Genomic DNA, 23490 nt, shown 5'->3' on the forward strand with positions numbered 1-23490 from the left:
TTACAACTATACCATTGGGATTTGAACTTGCAACGTCCAAACACAAGGTTACATTGGTTCACCAATTCTACACTTACCAAAAGGAAAATGGGGATGGTCGGGATAAAGAAAAGGACTACCCACCCTCTCTCATTCCCAACTGAGAGAGTTTGGGGTCCTCAACTTTTTCAGAACTCAACCGTTAGGCATTGAAGCAAACTGGCGGTTGAAAGAATGTGATACCTCTGGAAAAGTAAGAAAAATGAGAAGATCCATGCGCCAACCAGGATATCTTGTCTTAGTTCGCCAGTTGAGGTATTGTCATTGAATCCATGCAGTGTTCAGTGCCACAATCAAGAATTTGTGGACCTTCCTTCTGAAATGTCATTTATTGCATGACAAAAAGCACTGAAGCTGAAGCAGCACATACCCCGCCTTGTTAAATTATTTGTACTTGAAAAGGCAGAGGTCCCTTTCTCTAAGGTCATTTGTTGTGCTGAATCTACCACGTTGGCTGTTTATTTAATTCATGGCTACAATCACGCTCAATGGATAAGATTTGATTCTTTCATTTACCATTCTTCATATTGCTGAATTCTTTTTTCAAACAGCAGCTCTCATCAGACTGCTTAGAAATATAAAACTTGGGGCATTATTAACTCCCCGTCATGCAGTCCTGTTGCCGCCCATCTTGATTTTTGCCTTCGATTACAAGTCACTTTTCTATCCTTTTTTTCCTGAATCTACTACTTTATTTCACGGCATTACGGGCCTTGTCTTCATTTTGGGAGCCGGACGCTTTTTATATGGTTTCCTTGTTGAAGCAACACTTGCTTGATTACACGAGAAGCTTTTCTGGTTGTTGCCAAAGAATTTAAGCTAAGGAAAAGCTGCACCCCAAGCTATTGAGGTTGCTTTGCTTTTCAGTATTTCAACAAATAAGTATTACCTGTCTCTTCACGGCAGGACATAGTTTTCATAATTACTTGAGATCTGCGATCTGCACATTGATTTGTTTAACATTTTTGCAAGTGACACAATGAATCTTTTAAACAAAAAAGTTACACTTTTCAAGTGTTCCCAAGTGTCGAATTCTTACCACAATTTTGACAACATTATAATCTCCAAAGAATTTCTGTAAATGTTTGCTTTCAAGTTAACACTTGTTGATGAGATTTTCAATCATATGTAATGTGTGTTCAAATTTCAAGAAGCCAGGCCAGTCCTTTCAGACAAGTATCTGACCACCAGAGGACTTCTTACAGATAAATTCTTATTCCTCCATGTTAGCGATCCAAATACATAGTCATTAAATGGTGCAACCACTTTGAATCTGACAGTAAAACTCATCTTTTGGCCCCAGCTAGTGAAGTTCAGAAACCTTGGCACTACAGTCACTTCAACTCCAGGTGGTGGAGACACTATCGCTTGATAAACACTCACTGGTTCGCCGACATTAGTCACTGTTCTAGTGACTGAGTGTTTAGCTTTCAAATTTGGTATTGCAATCGATGGATAGTTTAGATCGAAACTTGATGAAATTGAAGGAGGGGGACAAGAACTATTATCTCCTGTAACTAGCCTTAATGTTTTCATGCTATAGCCAAGGGAACAAAGAAAGGTCTTGTAATTTGTTGCTTCAGCATCATAAACAAGGCCAGGATTCAGGACCCGTGTTGGATTTATAAACCCTGCACCATAGTCAAATGGATTTGCAGCTCTTCCTTCTGGATCAGCTGTTATGAAATTTCCATTCTTATCATTGACAATAGCTGCATATTTAATTGTGTATCAGGTACATATGCACATTGCTCTAGGGGGGAAAAGAACAAAAGAAGAAGAGGAATACTTGAAATGAATAAACTTAGCATGATTCTTCAATCTCATGCATACCTGTCGTCATTATTGCAGACTTGATAGCTGAAGGAGACCATGAAGGGTACACAGCTTTGACCAAGGCTACTAACCCTGTTACATGGGGACAGGCCATCGAAGTTCCAGAAAGGATGTTGAAATTCACATTCTTAGTGGCTGGAGACCAAGCAGCTAGGATGTTAAGCCCTGGAGCTGTAATATCGGGCTTCAATAGCAGATGAATTAAGACAAGGAATAAGATCTTTGCTTAATGACATAATCTTGTGCCATAAAATTCTCTTGAAAACAAATTGAATAATAGAAACAGCAAGTGATTTTCAATCAATCAAGTTTAAATGCCTGAATAATAAGGCAATCATGGAAAACTCCATAAGGCTAGAAATTATAAGTTTTATTAATCATCAGAGAAGCTGAAAACCAGTCAAATGAAAATTATCTCTATCAAAAGCTTGGTACAACTTAACAATTGATAATGTTCGGAAAAGTAAATTTTTTAATTTCCTGAGAGGAGATTCACACACCTTCAATATTTGTGGGGACAAGGTGCTAGGACCTTTTGAAGAAAATGCCGCAACTCGAGGGGCTGGTTTAGATCCTAATACTGTCTTTGGAGAAAGTATCAGTGACTTTGGATTACTGGAAAATGTCAACCACAGCAAACTCAACTAACATAATTAACATTTCTAACCATTAAAGGCCAAAGATGCAGGTTATTGCAGGGACTTAAACCTTGTGTTGTTAATATATGCTAGAACTTTGTCTCCGTCTTTTGTGCCAACAGTTGCAGCAGGAATGACGAAAGGAATAGCAACATCTTTATCTTCTTCATCGATCAAAATCATTCCTACACCCCCAGCTGCTTTTACCACCACACTCTTAGCTAACTTTGAGTCAGCAGAACTATCAGCATGTCGACAAACCAGAACCTTCCCTCTAACCTTAGAACTGTTCAATGAGCTCTCTAAGCAAAAGCTGCAGCAGATTAAACTAAGTGAATATGAGGTACTTTCAAAATTTGAGACAAATGAGCAAGCATTAAGCTCTCTTGGTATCACGTTTTCCAAGTCACCTCGACTGGTAAGGAGTGAAGTAACCCGCAAATGCATCTGAAGCAGACATGATCATTGCAGGCACATTCATATTGTTGACACTGAGGCTCTCACCCTGCTCATTGAAAAAGTAAAAATTTGTTCAAAAATTTGGCAAATGTTAATCTACATAAGGTAGATACAGAAGAGGATACTTACCTGCACCGTAGTGTCGTCACCAAGAACGATTGTAGAGCTAAAGTCTCTGTCTGTTGCACCAGCAGCAACAGTGATCATCCAAGGAGCAGTATTTGTTGCAGAGCCTTGAACAGCTTCATTTCCAACGGAAGAGACAACTGTGATTCTATGGCTTGCTGCATGGAAAGACCCAATTGAGATGGCATCTAAGAAATAGTCTCCCTGGGGATAATTGGGACCGAGGGAGAGTGACACGATGTCAACTCCATCTCTGATCACATCATCGAATGCTGCAAGCAAGTCTGCATCATAGCACCCAGAATCCCAGCAGCTCTTGTAAACTGCAATTCTAGCTAGAGGAGCTCCTCCTCTTGCCCCTCCTGCTGCCAATCCATTAAAATTCATGTTCACATATCGACCAGCAGCTGTAGATGCTGTGTGACTACCATGACCAGAAATATCTCTTGCAGAATTATAGTTTTCAGGTTTAGCTGAAGAGTTTCTGGCACTACCCACACCTTCTTCAGCTTCAAACCCACTCAAATAATATCTTGCTCCTATCACTTTCCTGCATTGAAAAAACCCCATCTGGTAATCGTCTCTTGTTGTTTTTCAATAAGCACAGAGGAGGGATTTTGTCAGTGAAACCTGTTGCAGGTTGAAAAGTTGAATGATTCTCCTTCTTGGCAGAGCCCCTTCCATCTTGAAGGCACAGGAGGCATCTGACTATCGCTAAAACTAGGACCTTCTGGCCATAAACCTGAATATATAATCCCCAAGAAAAAACTAAAGCCATATAATGAATCTCTTGAAATCCATCTTCTTCACAAGAAGTAAACTATCCTGTATTCTTAGGGTTATACATGCAACCCAAACATGAAATGTGTACACGAGTGTACACGAGAAAAATTCTTAGTCGTTCATACTCAAGAAATCACTAAACCATGGAAACCATTTTTTCTATGCATATTTACAATCAAATATTCAGTAAGGCTCTGTCTCAACAAAGGGCTAAGCTATCAATGCATGTGAAGATGAACCACATTCATGGGAAATGTTTGTGAACATGTAAAAATGCAATTCTTTTAAAATTTTCAAAAAGATGAATCCAGTAAAACTCCATAAATTTTTAAAAGATATTTACCCGTGTCAATGAAACCAATGATGACATTCTCCTGGTTCCTGGTGGAGAAGCCAGGGATTTCCATAGCTTCATCACTCAACAAGCCCATAAAATCCCACGAGTGAGTTGTATGAAGCTTCCTCTTCTGGTTAGCAAAGACAGAGACTACGCCAGGCATCACTGTAACACCAAACATACGCATCAAAAAATGAAACCCACCTAAATCAGCATGAGAAAAACAATCAAGAAGAAGGAGAAAAAAAGGCATACGTGACAGTAAAGAAGCTTGGGCATCTGTTAATTTGGCGGCAAACCCACTGAAACCATGCATGTAGCTATAAACATGTGAAGCTCTAGCCCTCTTCAAGCTAAAATCGGAAAACACAAACATGAACATAACTATGAAAACAACGGAAGAATCCCCAAATCCACACATGTTTCAAGTTCAATCTTATCTCAACCGACCTTCCATCATGAACACTAGCAAGCATTTGGTGATTCTGCTTCAAAATGGCATCTGGGTCATCCCCTATTTTACGGCCCATATAAACAACATAAACCTGCGAATCCCATCATCAATAACGCAAAAGCAAACCAACAAATTTGTTCCAAAACTTCAAGTGGAAGATCAAAATTGTGAAACACCAATCCAAACTTTACCCCAGAACAATAGCTGAGAGATATTTCCACCATTAAAACAGTAAAAATTAGTGCCACAGTCCCCTTGAAACCCATTCTTACACACGCAACACACACACACAGAGAGAGAGAGAGAGAGAGCAACGGTTGGTTGAGGAAGAACGAGAAGGAAAGAGGAGGGGTGCTTCTTAAAGGGTCATTATGAGTGTGGGAGGTGACGGTTCGGATACGTATATATGTATGTAGTATTCATGAGTCTCACACTAGGAACTAGGAAGAGGAGAGAGAGAGGGAATGACAGGGTGTGCGCAGTCATTCCCGTATCCCATTTTCAAAACAACAGGAAAGCCACAGACAGGGGCGAGAGTGGCAGTTCCCACCAAATACGGAATGTTCGTTAAAATATCGGCAGGCCATATGAATAAAACCCCTCATCCCTTGAGATATTTGCAAAGACACCTCCTTGCACATGAACTTTGAGCGCGCGCACACACACACACACACTTTCTCCCTCTTCATTAGATTTAAATATATCTATATTATTAGCTTAAGACACATTTTCTCTCTCTTCGTTAGAGTTAATATATCTATATTATTGACCTAAGAAACTTGTCATCTTAAGTATACAAGTAAACAGCCTCAAGGGGTTTGGTGTAGTGGAAGGGGCAATGGGCCCGGCCGAGCCAGTCAGGTGGGAAAACCCCATCCCACGGCTTGGGACTAATATTATATATATATATATATATATATATATATATATATATATATATATATATATATATATATATATATATATATATATATATATATGTATGGGTCAAGCCAAGCTTGGGCTCATGATGGGCTGGGCTGAGTCATTGCCCACTTCTACTTACAACTACATTCACTTATAAGCAAACATGGTGAGGATTAATCAGGAGGAGTTGAAAGCTTGAATCCTTTAAAAATGTTAGTTAAGCTTTCAAACAATAGCAGGAATCCACAACTCTTTTAAAAAAATGTTTTCTCAGACTCCTTGCAAATTCCTCTTAACACTGGTTCCCAAACAGAAACTGAGAGAGAAAGAGAGAGAGAGCAAAAATTATGTAATTTGACAACTAGATTGAGGTTAAAATTATGGTATGATATACAACTGCATGAGCTTGTTGTGGGGTGTGTTGAACCCTCGACCCGTGCTTCAATCCATGACCTGACCCAAAATACATTTTATTTTAACATTATTTTAATGGTTTTAATCTGATTGACACGTAATAATTTTTTATTATTTTTGAGCCGATACAGAAACGATTCACTTGAGTATCGATATCGGGGGCCGATACAGCTGAATGGGTGGCCAAACGATTCAGGGCCGATACCGATACCGATAACACAGAAGATGACAATAGACCACGAAGTATTTTATTGTTGTTGCGTGCCTTCTGCCTTAAGCATAGGAAAAGAATGAGATAGCTGTGTTGTGTTGGGCACCAGCACTTCGCATTATGTCCTCCTTGTGATTATGCGTTAGAGCAAATGAACAAGGAAATGGTTATGAGGTGTTCTTAGTCATTTTAAGACGTTTTGCATTTCGAGAGATCGATGGGTGCTGGGGAAAAAGAATGTTGGTCACTGCCACGAAATTTTATCGTAGAAAGATTAAAAAACATCTGTCTACAGAAGCAAGTGATTTTTATGATATTGATTGCTTCTTTTTTTCCCTTGGATTAACGTGAGGAATCTAGAGTGGTTTTTGTCTCTTTGTTGTGAAGTAGGGATGGAATTGCGTTTCCCTGTAATATAAGATTTTGTTTTTTTATATTCCTTTGTTTTTTTCCCAAGCCAGAAAACCCTCTTTTTGAAGACAATGCCAAACGCAAAAAATACTTAGGGATGATTACAAGCGTGGAACCTGTCAAACGCTGCTAATCTCACCCAGCGTTTACAACCAGTAACCCTATGGCTGTTTACTGTAGCTCAATACAGGTGAGACCCACGGAGGGGTGGGGTTTGAGGGCTCTTTACTGTAGCTCGATATAAGTGAGACCCACGGAGGGGGTGGGGTTTGTGGTTGTAAACGCTGAGTGAGATTGCTAATATCACCCAACATTTGACATGATCCTCTCTCGCTGACTATTCTTTGCTTTTGCTTTTGCTGTTGCTGTTGCTGCTACTGCTATTAAAGGGCCTGTTTGGAATCTAGGAAGTGGGATAGGAGTTAATGCATTTGGCTGTTTGGAAACTGGTAGCTGGGATGGGCGTTAATGCATTTCGGATTAGAAATAGGAAGTGACAATGTATTTACACTAAAGCATGGAATTAACAGCTGCCACTTCCTGAAATGCTACTTCAATCCCTGACATTAGTTTTCAAGCAGGGCCTTATTATGCTTGTAACTCCATTAGAATTCAGATCCATCTTGATTCAAATGGAGGTATTAACCCTCAGATCTTGAGGGACTCAGCTATTAGCTATGACCCACTAGGCTGGTCAATGGATCGAAGCCTTTCCGAAGTTTATCGGCTCACTTATGAGGTCAATCGGATCAGGTGATATGTCACAACATAAATTTTTTGAGTTTTGAGATCACCATATCCTTCATCAATTTCTGGTGGGCATCACTGTTTGCACGATGACTGGTAGTGATCAAGGCTCCGGATGGTGGTGATTTCGAAACAGAAAAAAAAAAGTTTTTTGATATCACTTAATCCGACCTTCTTGTTTATTTGCTTGTTTGTAATGTATTTGGTAAAAACCGTGTAGTTTTTGTTTTTGAATATTTTGTATTTATATTTTCTTGTAATTTTTTTTTTATATTTTTAGTTTACTTTTTATTTGCCAAAAGAAATACAAGATTTTCAAAAAAAAAAAAAAATTATTTCTCATGAGTTTTTTTCTTCAGATATTTTGCCTTTTTTTTTTAACTTTTGTCACTATGATGGCAACACTCAAAGCCTTCTCGTTGAGTGAAGAAACAAATTAGAAAGCATATGGCATGGAATGGGAAATTTAATGCATTTTCGGAAAATTCAGACGACCAAGTTCAATTATGTGAGCCTCTTAGAGACTAGGAAACTTGGAACTAAGCTGCTGTTAAGAAGTTTACATCTACTTGTGTTCCCACTGAATACAATAAAACCAAAGACAAAACATTCACTTTCACTGTCATGTAGAATGTCTATTTCCTGCTGTCACAAACAAATTCATTCTGAAAAGATGAAGCTTCCACCAAATAAAATTTGGAAATTTTGATCTGTTCCTTTTTAATTTTCGTCATGCTTCCTTCCAAAACTCGGTGCACTGCCTCGAAAATCTTTTTTTTTTTTCAGTTTGTTCCTGATTAGGGAGGACACAAAAAGCAAAAAAGGCGCTCAATCTTAGCAGAGAGGGCAACCAAATCTCATGAAATTTTGAAAGTGAATCTCTTTTAAACAGTATCTTGGCTTTAACGATTAACAAGATTTCAAGGAAAACCTTTAAGCAAACCTTGGCTTGACTACTTTGCAACCTTAGCAAGCAAGCCACTGTAAAAAAAATCACATTGATTGAGTTCCTCTCTTGGGGACTGGCCTCATGCCAGTATCACTACTTTTTTTGATATCTTGGCCCCCACATATCTCACGCTGCATGATTGATGTTATGGTTAGGCATTGTGTGCAATCTTCTTCAACAAAGATTGTAGAAGCAAGTTGCAGGAAGGAAGGATAACTTTGTGAAGGAAATTGTGAACCATGCATGGGCCTAGGGATCACGAGTGCCTTCAAACTTTGTCCTTTCCAATGGCCAACCTTTTGTACATTAGCTTCACACTTACATGAGGTGGCTTCAACGCTACCCTGTTTAGGCTGGATCTCTGTCTCCTAGCACGTAGAGCTTCAAATGGATGGGATTTGGACGTGTCATTCTCTTTATTGTATTGTATTTTCTTTCTTTTTTTCAGAATTAAATGTAAAATTGGTGAGACCAAGGTTGGTTCTTCGTGTAGGTCTGGACTGCCGGACCGAATTGCGTCCTTCGATTGAGCCGAACCAGGCAGGTAAGTGGTGCGGCTTTGCTTTGTGGATATATATGGTCATCTTTAGTTAGGTGAGTTCTGTTGGGACCTGGGTGAGGATCTGACCTGTTTGACTGTCCTGCCTAGGGCTGGGAAACGAGATGAGCTGCTTGTGTCTCAGCTCGTAAAGAGCTCATTTGAACTCGTGAAATAAGCACTGCAAGCTTGAGCATGAACAACCAATGTTCGACTCGCTTAATTGATAATAAATATATTTTATATCATAGAATGAAGATGGTTGAAGTGTTTAGTTTGCAAGGGATAAATTTAGAGTCCAAATCCTATTGCTTACAAGTTTGAAGCAATTATTTATTTTGTAAAGGCACCAGTTTGAGCTTGGCTTAGTAGGTTTAAGGTCCAAATTGTAGTATTTTTTAACTCTAAAAAAACATTTTTTTCTTGTAAATGAGCCAGCTCGTGCTTTTTATGACTCTTGGCTCAACACAATAAACAAGCCCAGCTTGAACACCTTCGGGTTGGTTTGTTCAGCTCGTTTGCCAGCCCTAGTCCTACCTTGTAGCATGGAACTCCAGTCTGAGTATGTTGAGGCTCTGGCTTACTTTCTAGGAGGGGGTGTCCTATGGGATGTCACTGTGCCATTGTGATCTTTTACAAGGGAAAATGAACATCTGCAAAAGCCTTAGGGTCTATTTCACAAAGATATATGGATCCTTTAAGTAAGATCAGAATGTACATTTGGGTTGGATTCGGATCTGTTCAATCAAATTACTTTCTGATTTGGGTCGGATTCAGATCAGCATTTTAAGTCATACTTCAAATTGATCCGATTCAAATCTCACCCGATTACATTTCACATGCAAATAACAGGTTTTTGTTCTATTTTTTTGGATCCAGGATTAACACATGTATTTCAGATTTGGATTCAACATTAACCCCTTGGACCTGACTGGGATCTGAATCTACTGTTTGCATTTCAGATTCAGATCTGGCAAGATCCAGCCCGAGTCTGATCCAACTCTCTCTCTCTCAAAAGCAAGCCACCGTTTAAGCTGTCAAAAAGTAATACTGAAATATGAATGTTATGTGGGCCCATACCACACTACCAAAGTGAGAGGCCCTTGTTTATCTAAATCAGAACTTTGGAATCCACTTGACCAAAACGCCTTTGATGGCTCCCATTACATTATGAGCCTCTAGTATGGACGGCCACCTTTGGGAACCAGCCAAGCTTGCTGTCATCATTCCTGTCAATGCTCGTCCTTACTTACACTCAACAAATTAACAACCATACTTTCCACAGACACGGCCCCTCAAGTGAGGTAGATCTTTTTTTTTTTCTTATAGGCAAGCTGCGGTTAGGCAGACCCCTACCAGATATCTCTTAAGCCCTATATGTGGCAGAGGGATTCGAACCTGGGCCTTAGGGTTGCCACAGCACCCTGCTTACCACATGGGATACCACCTCTGTGGTTCAAGAGAGGTAGATCTTGTAAAGCTTTTATGTAGCAAATCCCTACTACAGTAGCACTCTATGTCCTTTTCTCCTGTTGAGCCTGATTTACCTCTCTTCTTTGAAAGACTCTCTACATTTAGAAGCATCTTCTCATGGTTCCAGCCACCAATGAGGCACTATAAAATGCTCTACGCCCTTAATTAGCACGGGATAACACATTGGTTGATATGCATACATACAGTGTGTAGGTTCAGTCTGATACCTGGCTAATTAGGGCTGCACAACAAACCGAGTTAGCTCGGGCTTGACCCGATTAAGCTATGTGTCAATTCATCTGAGAAGATAAATGAGCCGAGCTTGAACAGGCAATCGAGATCGGTTAGCCTTGATTAACCCGATTAAGCTTAAGTCATATAGTTAATAATTAAGGCATCCAGCTTTTGTATATTATATAGTCTGTTAACAAAATAAACAACAAAAAAGGTCAGACCCAGATGGTAAGTTGTTGATCTTCTGTGATGGAGGTGGCGAGTATGAATCTCACCCCTCTCCAATTGTTTAGAAAAAAAGAAAAACCTGTTTTCCCTGAAGATGTCCAGCTCGAGCTTCTCTCGAGTCAATCATGAAGAAAGGCTGTTCAAAGCTCAGCTGGAGCTTGAGCCAAGCTTCAACAACCAGTTTTTTAAACAAGCATAGCTGAACCAGCCCAAGATCAGTTCATGTAATCCTTATAGAACCTAGGTATGGTTTTTCTTATGGTAGACTCTATTGAACCCTGGTTCGGATTCGGTACCAGCAACTCAAAGTCAGATCCGGGTTTGGACCTACCTGAGTTCGAACCAGATCTGACTCTTTAGCACCCGTACGCCATATGTGAGATCAATGCAACGTGTCAAAAGGCCAGCCTTTGTTCTAAGTTGTAATTATGGTTGCAGTGCCGTTGTTAACTTAGCTAATTCTTGCCCAACAATAAATATAGCACAGCAAGTGATTATCGTCAGACAACCCAAGTCATTTTCAGCTTGTGAATGCGTTCTTGGAGTTTATAGTCAAGTCCAGACAACTATGACTCGTCATCAACCCCTAAAGGCTGCCTTTATAAGGTGCTCCATTCCGGGTTACCTCTCTCTCTCTCTCTCTCTCTCTCTCTCTCTCTCTTGTGTTTATACTCGCACAGGCTCTAAAAAGTACAAAAGGTTCAAGTCTAACCCTGAACGCTTTCTGAGCAAAAGGGTACCTAAGAAAGGCATTTTTTTTTCATAAAAATCAAATTTAGATTTATTGTGATCAACATGATTATCATAGCAGCCAAACACACTTAAATGAGCAAAACTTAGATTTTTAATAAACAACCACTCAAAGAGAGTTTTATCATTAAGTTTGGGTGAAGGAGTTCTATTAATCACATAAGATGCAGTCAAGTACACATTTCCCCAAAAACTTATATAGTAAGTTAGCTTGAAACATCAAGGCATAGTGATGCTAGAATCATATGCAGAAAAAATGTTTCATACAAGACGTAGATGGATATTCTAATCTTCGATGCCACAGGTCAAATAAGGGACGGCATGAGGCCAAGGCTGAAGGTGAAGATAGATGGTAATGAAAGACATACAACCCATCTTGCTCCTCACCTACTCCAATCTTCATCCCTTAGGCAAGGCCTTGAATGACACACTAGTTAAAAAAAATGCCACAACAGTTTAGGGACTTTGTTAATTTGCTGACAAAAGATTGTAGTTGAAAGAAGGTATGCATAGGACATCTTTCAAAACAATTTTATAAGACATCTTGAATGACCTTTGATCTTGAGTTTGAATAGATAAACCATTAAAAAGTTTAACAGAAATACATAAATTATTTTGTGATACATCAAAACACAATTTTGAGGAAGAAGTAATATGTTCACTTACCCCAAAAATCGATGATCCAAGAGGAAGGAAGAGAAGTATTGAAGCAAGACAAACTTGTAAAATTTATCAAGGCCACAGAGGATTTTTTATGAATGTCATGAGCTGATTGTACTCGTCTCCAGTAAGACTAACGCTTGTCCCAGATTCACTTAATGCATTACCTGTAAGACTTAACCCCACTTCAACAATATTGACAACAATTATTCCTTGATTTGATTTATAAAATTTGTGTCATGGAGGATAGCATTTTTCTTTAGTATGATTGATCCCATAGCAATAAGAACAAGTTGGTCGTGAGTGATGAGTGACATTGAACTTGGTTCCTTGTCCATTTTGAGGAGAAACTCGAGTACTAACAAGAGCAACACGATCTGAGGAGGCAGGGGTAATACGAGCCTCACGTTGCTTCTCCTCTTGTAATACTAAATAATATACTTTTTCAGTGATTAGTAAGGGATCCATCAGAAGTATCTGTCCTCTAACAACATTATATGAGTCATCCAATCCCATAACAAATTATATGATTCTTTCCTTTTGTTGCTTGGCAATAACTTTCAAGGCTCCACATAAACAGGTGATGAAATAATTTAAGTTAATTCATCTCAATACCCTTTCAGAGTGATGAAATAATTTACAACGAACATAGATTCTTGTTGCAACAGAGAAATAACACTTTGAATTTGAAAAATTCTTTGAACATGGCTCTGAGTAAATCGCTTTTTAAGGTCAGTTCAAACCTCATGAGCTGTAGTGACATATATAACAATGTTGGCCAATTCTCGAGAAATTGAGTTAAGTAACCATGATAAAACCATGTGATTACATCATTGCCACTTAGCAAACTTCGGTGAAGTAGTCTCAGGAGGGGTTATGGTCTTATCAATAAATCCTAATTTATTTTTTATGCTTAAATCCATCACCAAGGTGGGACTTCAAGTCACATAGTTGCCACCATCAAGAGGTTGGGATATAAGAACAACACTCAAATGCAAATAGAATGGGTTGGTGACATAAAAAAAAGAATCAACATTTTGTCTTTACTTTTGATTTTGATCAGCCATAAATGCTTAACTCTAAACTATTGATCAAGAACACCAATTACACAAGCAATTGTTAGAATGCACAGGGCGAACCAATGACAAAGGGTTAGCACAACAGATAGGCGATCCTATTGCAAGGGACAGGGTATAGGCAGTGCAGTAAGCGCACCTGGGTGGACAGTCAGGTATACCAAGGAACATAGGCGGACAACCAACAATCTATGTGACAACCAAAGATTGACTATGGTCTTACTAGAAGACCAAAATGATCCACGGTATCTACATAGGCTAGCAAGCAACATGATAACTAGGAGGGCTTAGTGAGCCGACTTTGTGATAGCCAGAGAAGGGCGACAGATGGAGTGCTCAGTGAGGGAGATGCTCGGAAGAAAAAATTGGGCAGAGCGGCATGACCAACTTTGATAAGTAGACACACAAAATGAGAGAGAAAATTGACATTGAGTATGAAAATAATATATATACATTACATGGAGCAGTACGTTGTGGGATTGAAGAAAAACTAAAATACAGAAAAAGAAAATGTTGGATCTTGGTAATAGATCCCGATATGACCACAGGGTCTCACAAAAGGAACCCCAAGAGTCACACTTTGGTGGGCTCATTATGAATTATAATTAAGTCAATTAAGTAAGATTAATATGAATATTAATCCTGACTTAATAGTTGAATGCATAACCTACATGATGTTTGGGGATGGGGTTATAGAACTAATGGGGCATTATCTCCAAGTTTAATAGTAGAATTAATCAAGGCCTCCATAGTTGCCTATATAATAGCTCATGGCCATGGCAAGGATAAGAGATCATAAAATAGCTTCAATGGAGGACTGTAAAAAAGCTCAAAGCTTGTAGAGGGCTGGATTAGCTTAATGGAAGAGCGTGTGCTATTCACGAGGTTGGAGGTTCAACCCCTCCTTTTAGCGTATATACCCTATTCGATTCAAGTGATCCTATCCATATCGATTTTTGGATCCTGTAAGATCCAACAATGGTATCAGAGCACCAGGTCACTGATCCGAAATTGAAACTAAATGTGTATAAGCGGAGACTCGAGTTTAGCTTCAGTGGCGGCCGCAAAGATGCACTAGTCAGCATGATGCAACTGGGCAAATTCGTTCATCTAAGGCTCAGATCTACCGGGCAAAGGGCAGATTTGGCCAACAGAGGTACAAATCTGACGGAGAGAAGACAAATTCGGCCAGAAAAGGCTTGGATTTGCCAATCAGCGGATAGATCCAGCTGGTAGTGGCTCAGATCAACTGACAAATGAGTAGATCTGACTGGCATAGGGTCAAATATGTCGATCAAAAGCAAGATCCTCCCATCTAACACTTGGATCTATTGATCAAAAAATGGATCGAGTCGATTATGGCACAGATCTACCGATCAAAGGATAGATATGGCCGGTTGGGGGGAGGGTCTACCAATCTCATGTCAGATTCGGCCATCTAGGGTGTGGATATGCCAATCAAGGGGTAGATTTGACTGTTGTAGGTGTAGATCTACCCTTTGGGTAGTCAGATCTGCCAACATAGATAAATAATCGCCGACTGGAGATATGAACCGTCAGTCTCAAGCCTTCCTCTCACTGACTCCTCAATCGACATTGACAAAGGCAGAGACATACATAGAGAGGAAGAAATAGAAAAAACAAGAAAGAAGGAGACAAAGAGACAGAGAAGAAGAACCACCGTATACGGCTCCCCCTCTTTGTTCGGGTCTCAAACAGAAGCAGCAGCAAAAGCTTTTGACCCTTTTCTCTCTCTCCAGTTAATCTCAGGTAGAAGAGACCTTGTAAATGGTGGAATGACCCTCTATCATTGCGGTGGCCCTTTGTTGTCTATTGGAAGAGTCATCTACAGAAGAGGGGGTCGTCTGATTGTTGTAGAAGTTTGACCTAGGCAAGGCGTGCTCAGGCGAAGGTGCAGTAGAGGGAGGGGGAGGCAAGGAGTGCTTAGGCAGTGGCGAAGGTGAAGGCGCGACAAAGGGAGAAGGCAAGGCGTGCTCAAGCGAAAGCATAGGCAGTGATGTAGAGGGGTGTCTCTCTGATCGTCAGTGAAGAGCTCTCTGGCAGCCGCTACACCTTCCCCCTCTTAGTTTCGCAGATAGAGGCAGTGCAGAGGGGTGTGGGCTCACCGATTGTTGGTGAGCCAAGCTCCTGCGTCTGCTCCCCTTCTCTGTTCATCGCAGAGGGGGTGAGAGTTTGCCGATTGCCAGCGAGTTGCTTCCTTCTTCTCTTTCAATTTTCCCCTTTTTTTGTAAAAGGGGGAAACCCTCACAAGTGAAACTGTGAAAGAAAAAGGAATTAAACAAACGAAAAGGAAAAAAAAAGAGGAGACAAAAAAAGGAAAGAAACAAAAAAGAAAAAAATGGATCAGAGTTACCCAAAATAATTGATTTGGGTATGTTGTTAGGATCGGTATGGATTTACCATAATAGCATTTGGATCTTGTTGAATCCGTGTGGGTCAAATCGGATTGAATCCATTTGGATCTAAGTAGATCCAGTGATTTGATGATCCATAATCATATTTGGATATGGTAAATAGAAGATATATGGACTAAGATGGCTTTGTATTAGATTTGTTTACTTATGTCATAATAGATTTGTAGTATGGATATATAAATGGAGCAGGTGTGTCCAGCTTAGATAAGAATGGATCAAACCCATTGATATGAATCAAATATCTAGAGTAGGTCAAGCTTCTGGATTGACCCGATTTGGACCTAAATGCTTAAATAGGTCTACTTAAATTTGTTTGGATCAAGTCAAATCATATTAGATCCAAATACTAACATTCAAGCTCACCAGTCTTAGAGATTCAAGTGAACTGGATGGGATTTAGTCAACTAGACTGGACCAAGTGGACTCATTTTGAAACTGATTGAACTGGTGAGACCATAACTGAAACTAGACAAATGATCAATGCGGGATCCATGTCCAGGTATGATGGACTACTACTTGCATGATATCAAGGTAAGTCATCAACATTTATTTATTTGACAATTTGGATTCATGTTGATGGGTTAAACTTATGAGTTTATGGGTATTTTGTGGGTTAGGTCTACTAACATTATATTGGATATGAATATTGAGATCCAACTCTAGAATTATTTTGACATAAAACTCAAAGTATTCTTAAGATCCAATTATGGTTTAATTGGATTGTCACTTGTTTTAGGAATGTTTGGATCCAAACTAACATTATGTGGATCTACAATTATTTAGTTTGGGTGACTATAGACATCTTAATGTATGTCTTTATTGGATGCCTTTATAGTATGAACCTGGTATTGGTCTAGTTTTAATTCTGAATTCGGGTAACATAATGCTTGATATGTTTCGATGTAAGTATGGATTTGAATCCTAAGAGTATGGATTTGGACTATAGTTAAATCCTAGTGACCCATTATTTTATATGAGAATGAACTTGATAAATAATCAGTTTGAACTTATAATATTACATAAACCCAAATAAATAATAGACCCATGATATAAACTTTATGCTTGCAGTTGATTTTATTTTGAATGTCTACATTTTGTTATTTTAAGAACACCATGAGATCTTAGAATATCATGTTAGATATGTTTTGTGTATGGTTCATGTTATGGATTCAATGTCCTTTCTTAATTGATGGGTCTATATAGTGTAATATAATAGATCCAGGGATCTAATGGATTTGGAATATATAGTTAAATCCCATATAACCTATAGTTTTGCTTAAGCAATCTAAATATGCATGAATCTATATTGGATTTTGAAATGTTTTGTGTATCGTATATTTTTTTGTATGCTTTATATATGGATCTAGAATGTCCTTATATTGGTCTAGTTTTATGATGGACCAAGTTAAATGTGATCAGATATTTAGTGGATCTAATGCTTGGCATAATTCAAATTCAAATAGACTTAGTGAGATCCAATAAAATTATATTGAATTTTGTTGAACTTTAATGGATCTAAATATATTCATTTAATAAGTTTGGATATAGGAAATATCATCAAACCTGCTTGAACTATTATTATATTTGAATGAATTATTTTATGAGTTTTTGAGGTTATTTGGATGTTGAGCAAATAACTCAACATGGATCACGTATTGAGATCCGGTTTGAAAGTATTCTTTGACTCAAAACTCGTAGTATGATATGAACTCAGTTATGGTTTGATACAAGTATAATTTGAATAGTTCATTAATTGGGTTCTATTATTGAATGAATCTAGTGTTGGATCTAGATATTATAATACCCTGATATAAGATGTGGATTCAGATTTGATCTAGAGATGGATCTGAACATATACAGAAAGGTATGGGATATGAATCCATATTTGATTCAGGGTTTATAGTGGAACTAGATAGTAATAAGAACATGGGTCTTGGTTTGACCCGGATAGATCCAAATAAGTATAATGTTGGATGTGTGGCGATGATCAATTTGAACTTTTAATATGGATCGTGTCGAACTTGATGGAAAACATCTTAAGTCAGATTTGGATATGGACTCATACAAATCCAATTGATTTGGATCTAGATTTTTTTAGTGGATTTGGTAATGACTCTAAATTTAGTGTTCACACACTACAAGAAAAATGGCCATTAGCGACAGACGTTTGCGATGGATTTTTTTCGTCGCAACTTTACGGCGGATTAATGAGAGAAACAAATCCGTCGCTAAAATCCATAATATTTACGAAAAAATAGCGACGAAAAACTTCCATCACCAAATTCGTCGCTAATTAGCGATGGCTTAGCGACGTCAGGTTTTTGTCACAATACCCGCGACATTTAACGACGGATTTGGCGACGAAAGTTTTTCCGTCACTACATAGCGATGATGTTAGCGACAGAAATATTCCGTCGCTAACTGGTCATGTAAATTTGTGACGGAGTTGCGATGGAAGTCGACCATCGCCAAATCTGTCGTTAAGTTTCCCGTAAACCCCTAATCAGAACCCTTCTTTCTCTTTCCGGTTTCGTCTCTCCCACCCGATGCATTCCCCTGGCCGCCGCCTTCTCCTGCCTGATGCACTCCCCGGCCCGCCGAACGTCGCTCCCCGGTCTGCCGCCCGTCTCTCTCCCAGCCCATCGCCCCCCGTTCTCCCGCTCGTTGCCGCCCATCCCTCCCCCAGCCCATCGCCCCCTGCCCGGCGTCTCCCAGGTAAGTGGGTCATTTTTTTTTCCGGCAGAGGGTCGCCCCCGCTGCCTCGTTCTTTTTTTCATGCAGAGGGGGTGCCTACCTCAATTTTTTTTCGGCAAGGGGTCGCCCCCCTGCCTCTTTTTTTTAGGCAGGGGGGCGACCCTCTGGCTCATTTTTTTTTCGGCAAGGGGTCGCCCCTCTGCCTCGTTCTTTTTTACCAGTAGGGGGGCGCCTGCCTCGTTTTTTTTTTCGGCAGGGGGGGGGGGGGGGGGACGACCCCCTGCCTCTTTTTTCCCGGCAGGGGGTCGCCCCCCTTGCCTCATTTTTTTATTCGGGCAGGGGGTCGCCCCCCTATTTTTTCGACAGGTGGTCGCTCCCCTGCCTCTTTTTTTTTGGGCAGGGGGCGACCCCCTCCCTCATTTTTTTTTCTGGTAGGGGGTCGCTCCTTCTGCCTCATTTTTTTTTCGGCAGGGGGGGCGACGGGCCGGGGGGCGCCTGACGATCGCCAGGTTTCTGAACCACGATATCACCCCCATGCCCGCCGCTCTGAGGGACAATCATTGCCTCCAGAGACCTCGTGTTGCTGTCGTACATCGCTGGCCTATTGACTAGCCAGCCAAACTCGAAAACCTGTTGGGTCGAATGGAGAGGTGGTCGACGCCTAGGAGGCGTTCCGCCTCACCGAAATCCCATCCGACTTCGATATTTATTCTAAATTTTTTCTTTTCGGCAGAGGGTGACTTCATTTTAACACAGTGTCTCTTGCAGATTTCTCAACGGATCTCACTTGTGCTCCGCCACCCGTGATAAGTAAGTGACAAAAATAATGCAAATCGGGTAAATACTCGATAGAAAATGAACATGATTACTACGGTGTTATAGAGGAAATATTAGAGTTGACTTACTTAGGCATAAATAATAGGGTAACTTTATTCAAGTGTCATTGGTTTGATTCAACTGCAACAAGAGTCGACAAAACCTGAAGCATCGTGGAGGTGAATCATAAATCAATGTTTGGAACATATGAACCATTCATATTAGCCTCACAAGCTCAACGAGTTTATTATACTTCATATCCGAGTACAAAAAAGTCAGATAGAAATGAATGGTGGGCAGTTTGCAAGGTGAAGTCCAAACTATACCCTGAGTATGATCGGTTACAGGAAGACAAATTAACTGAAGAGAGTGATTACTATCAATCAGATAATATCTATGACTTCTCTTATGGTCACGATGTTGCCCGTGATATGCATGTCATATCTCCATTGGTCGATGAAACATTCATAGAAGAATGTGATCCAAATGATATACCAAGTGGATGGGCAAACAATGAAGAAGAAGATGAAGAAGAAGAATATGAAAGTCAAACAAGTGATGAGGAATAATTCTTAAGCTAGTAAGCAAAATCTTGTAATGCAAACCTCTATTTGAATGTATTCTGATGTTTTGAATGTATTGCAATACTTGATGTGAATGATTTGAATTATTTGAATGTATAGAAATGTGTGACGATTTGAAAATATTGCAATACTTGATGTGAATGATTTGAATGTATTGCAATACTTGATGTGAATGATTTGCAGGTATTCCAATGATTTGAATGTATTGCAACACTTGATTTGAGTTATTTGAATGTATTGAAATGTATTGCAATGATTTGCAGATATTTCAATGATTTGAATGATTTGAATGTATTGCAATACTTGATTTGAATTATTTGAATGTATTGAAATGTATTGCAATGATTTGAATGATTTGCAGGTATTTCAATGATTTGAATGATTTGAATGTATTGCAATACTTTATTTGAATTATTTGAATATATTGAAATGTATTGCAATGATTTGTAGGTATTCCAATAATTTGAATGATTTGAATGTATTGCAATATTTGATTTGAATTATTTGAATATATATAAATGTATTGCAACGATTTGAATGATTTGTAGGTATTCCAATGATTTGAATGTATTGCAATACTTGATTTGAATTATTTGAATGTATTGAAATATATTGTAATGATTTGTAGGTATTCCAATGATTTAAATGTATTGCAATACTTGATTTGAATTATTTGAATGTATTGAAATGTATTGCAATGATTTGAATAATTTGTAGGTATTCCAATGATTTGAATGTATTGCAATACTTGATTTGAATTATTTGAATGTATTGAAATATTTGATGTGAATGATTTGAAATAATTTGAATGTATTGCATGACATTTTTTATTTGTTAGAATATGGTTCGTGGAAGTTACAGTGGTCCTTCATCCAGTAGTAGTCAATCTCAGCCTTCATCTTCACAGGCTCCTTTGATAGGTATATCATTTAACTAATTGGATGCTTGATTAGTTGAAATGTGCATTCTGAGAATTTCTAATGTATTTTTTTACAGATGATATTTTTCCTGTACATGATCCACCTACACCAGTTGATCATAAGTCAGAAACCAACACAGGATGCAAGGTCTTCTCAGTCTGGCACAAGAAGACTAATTCGAATAGTGTATATCGATAATCAACCGTAAGTATTTCATTTTTACTTATTGCATATCTTATAAATATTGTATATTGATATTTACTGTGTACCAATTCATGTGCAGCACGAGGTTGGAGCCACAAAAAGTAGTACGCGATATTAAGAATTCACTACTTTAACATCTACTAGGACCGATCGCTTAATGGAAAGAGTATCCAAAAGAGGTGATAGACAGATTATGGTCATTATTCACGGTATACAGTTGTTTATCATAGTTAATGTGTTTTATATTTAATTATTTATTATATTCATGTCTACTAACTTTCTGAAAATATTTGTAGGCTTTGAATCGCTTCACGACTATGATAGAGGAACATGATGCAAGGAAAGTGTGACATAAGGTGACTGCCAATCGATTTGCAGACATGCTGCACAATATGAAGACTGCAGCAAGAAAAATATCTAGCGGGATAGATAATCCACTGCAGTGGAAGGCCATGGACTTCCTACTATCAGGTTAGATGTTTGGGATAGAATGTGTGACAAGTGGGCTGGGGATGCATTTCGAAACTGCTCAGCAAAGGCTACACAAAATTGAGCGAAAATGCCTGAAACCTATCTACACACAGGTGGATCTAGGACTTTTGGGAGTCATCTGAAGAAAATGGTAACTCATCAATATATAAACAAATCAATTTTATAAGTATTATTGCAAACTTGTTAACTAAATTTTTTATCATTTCACTTCGCAGGAAGCAGAAAAAGGAGGCATTGTGCCATAAAAGAATGTGTTTGTTCAAACACATAAACGTAAGACCACGGACGAGTTTATATCAGACAAGGCGAGAACGACAACAATATGTATGTATTGTATTAATAATCATTGTAATATATAAGTTATCATAAACATTGTAATTCTTAATTATTAATTCATACTATAAACATTATTTTGTAGGAGTCATACGAGCAACGGATGGTAGAGCGATATGGCGATGACTCCACTCAGCATCCGCCTTTTGATCCTTCAGCATGGGTGACTGCAACAGGTGAACCCCAAAAAGGTCGTGTGTTCAGGTTTGGCAGTAATATAAACACCTCACCAGTTGTTGTTTCCTCCAGTCACGGTTCAAAGACTTCTTCCGTCTACATCTGCTCCAAGCATCAGACTGATTCTTGGGATGATGTACACCAGATCGTTAAGGACATAATGCGTGACTACTTCCATGAAACAATTGTCGACGTTCTCCGGGATGAGTTCAACAATTTTTTGCAGAACAGGGAAGCTTCGTTTGCAGGTGCCTCTCAGGTATGAAAGTTTCATGTGATGTATTGCATGTCGTTAGATTTCATATAACTTTAATTGCCTTAACTTAGATGCATTGCGTATAATTTATTTCAGTATATTTTGTTTATCAATAATGACCTTTTATATAATATTTCAGTATAATATTTTTACTGCCTTAGAACACATATGAGCATGATAGAATCACATATACAGTTTTTTTATTGCCTTTGAACACATATGAGCATGATAGAATCACATATAAAAAAAATTTACTGCCTTAGAACACATATGAGCATGGTAGAATCACATATACAGTTTTTTGACTACCTTAGAGCATATATGAGCATGGTAGAATCACATATACAGTTTTTTTGACTGCCTTAGAGCACATATGAGCATGATATAATCACATATACAGTTTTTTGCCTGCCGTAGAACACATATGAGCATGATAGAATCATATATACAGTTTTTTGACTGCCTTAGAGCATATATGAGCATGATCGAATCACATATACAGTTTTTTTGATTGCCTTAGAACACATATGAGCATGATATAATCACATATACAGTTTTTTTACTGCCTTAGAACACATATGAGCATGATAGAATCACATATACAGTTTTTTGACTGCCTTAGAGCACATATGAGCATGATAGAATCACATATACAGTTTTTTTGACTGCCTTAGAACACATATGAGCATGATATAATCGCATATAAAAAAAATTTCCTGCCTTAAAACACATAAGCATGATAGAATCACATATAAAGTTTTTTAACTGCCTTAGAGCATATATAAGCATGATAGAATCACATATAAAGTTTTTTGCCTACCTTAGAACACATATGAGCATGATAGAATCACATATATAATTTTTTGACTGCGTTAGAGCACATATGAGCATGATAGAATCACATATACAATTTTTTTGACTGCCTTAGAACACATATGAGCATGATATAATCACATATACAAATTTTTATCTGCCTTAGAACACATATAAGCATGATAGAATCACATATAAAGTTTTTTAACTGCCTTAGAGCATATATAAGCATGATAGAATCACATATAAAGTTTTTTTGACTGCCTTAGAGCACATATGAGCATGATATAATCACATATACAGGTTTTTGCCTACCTTAGAACACATATGAGCATGATAGAATCACATATACAGTTTTTTGACTGCCTTAGAGCACATATGAGCATGATAGAATCACATATACAGTTTTTTTACTGCCTTAGAACACATATGAGCATGATAGAATCACATATACAGTTTTTTTACTGCCTTAGAACACATATGAGCATGATAGAATC

At 38.5% G+C, this 23490-nt stretch overlaps 1 protein-coding gene across 1 annotated transcript; it reads right to left on the minus strand.

Annotated features, from left to right (window-relative positions):
* Nucleotides 1–1128: 1128 nt before the first annotated feature.
* Nucleotides 1129–3668, minus strand: LOC149828861 (subtilisin-like serine-protease S). The gene is made up of 6 exons (XM_090017160.1): nucleotides 3102–3668; nucleotides 2924–3018; nucleotides 2572–2826; nucleotides 2376–2490; nucleotides 1873–2059; nucleotides 1129–1751 (listed from the first exon to the last, which is right to left on the minus strand). The coding sequence occupies exons 1-6, from the start codon at nucleotides 3666–3668 to the stop codon at nucleotides 1186–1188; spliced, it is 1785 nt and encodes a 594-aa protein (XP_089873286.1). The 3' UTR covers nucleotides 1129–1185.
* Between the last annotated feature and the right edge of the window lie 19822 nt (nucleotides 3669–23490).

Source organism: Nuphar pumila, chromosome 9 (assembly GCF_984573655.1).
Source record: "Nuphar pumila chromosome 9, dmNupPumi1.hap1.1, whole genome shotgun sequence".
NCBI classification, from domain to species: domain Eukaryota; kingdom Viridiplantae; phylum Streptophyta; class Magnoliopsida; order Nymphaeales; family Nymphaeaceae; genus Nuphar; species Nuphar pumila.

Bases quoted from the DNA above. Each gene is read 5' to 3' on its own strand.
- LOC149828861 (XM_090017160.1), bottom strand. From the start codon at position 3,668: ATGGGGTTTTTTCAATGCAGGAAAGTGATAGGAGCAAGATATTATTTG. The intron at 2,491-2,571 runs GCAATAACCTGC...GACATTTTCCAG, and splicing joins AACACAAGGTTTAAGTCCCT to TAATCCAAAGTCACTGATAC. The intron at 1,752-1,872 runs GTATGCATGAGA...TTAAATATGCAG, and splicing joins GTCTGCAATAATGACGACAG to CTATTGTCAATGATAAGAAT.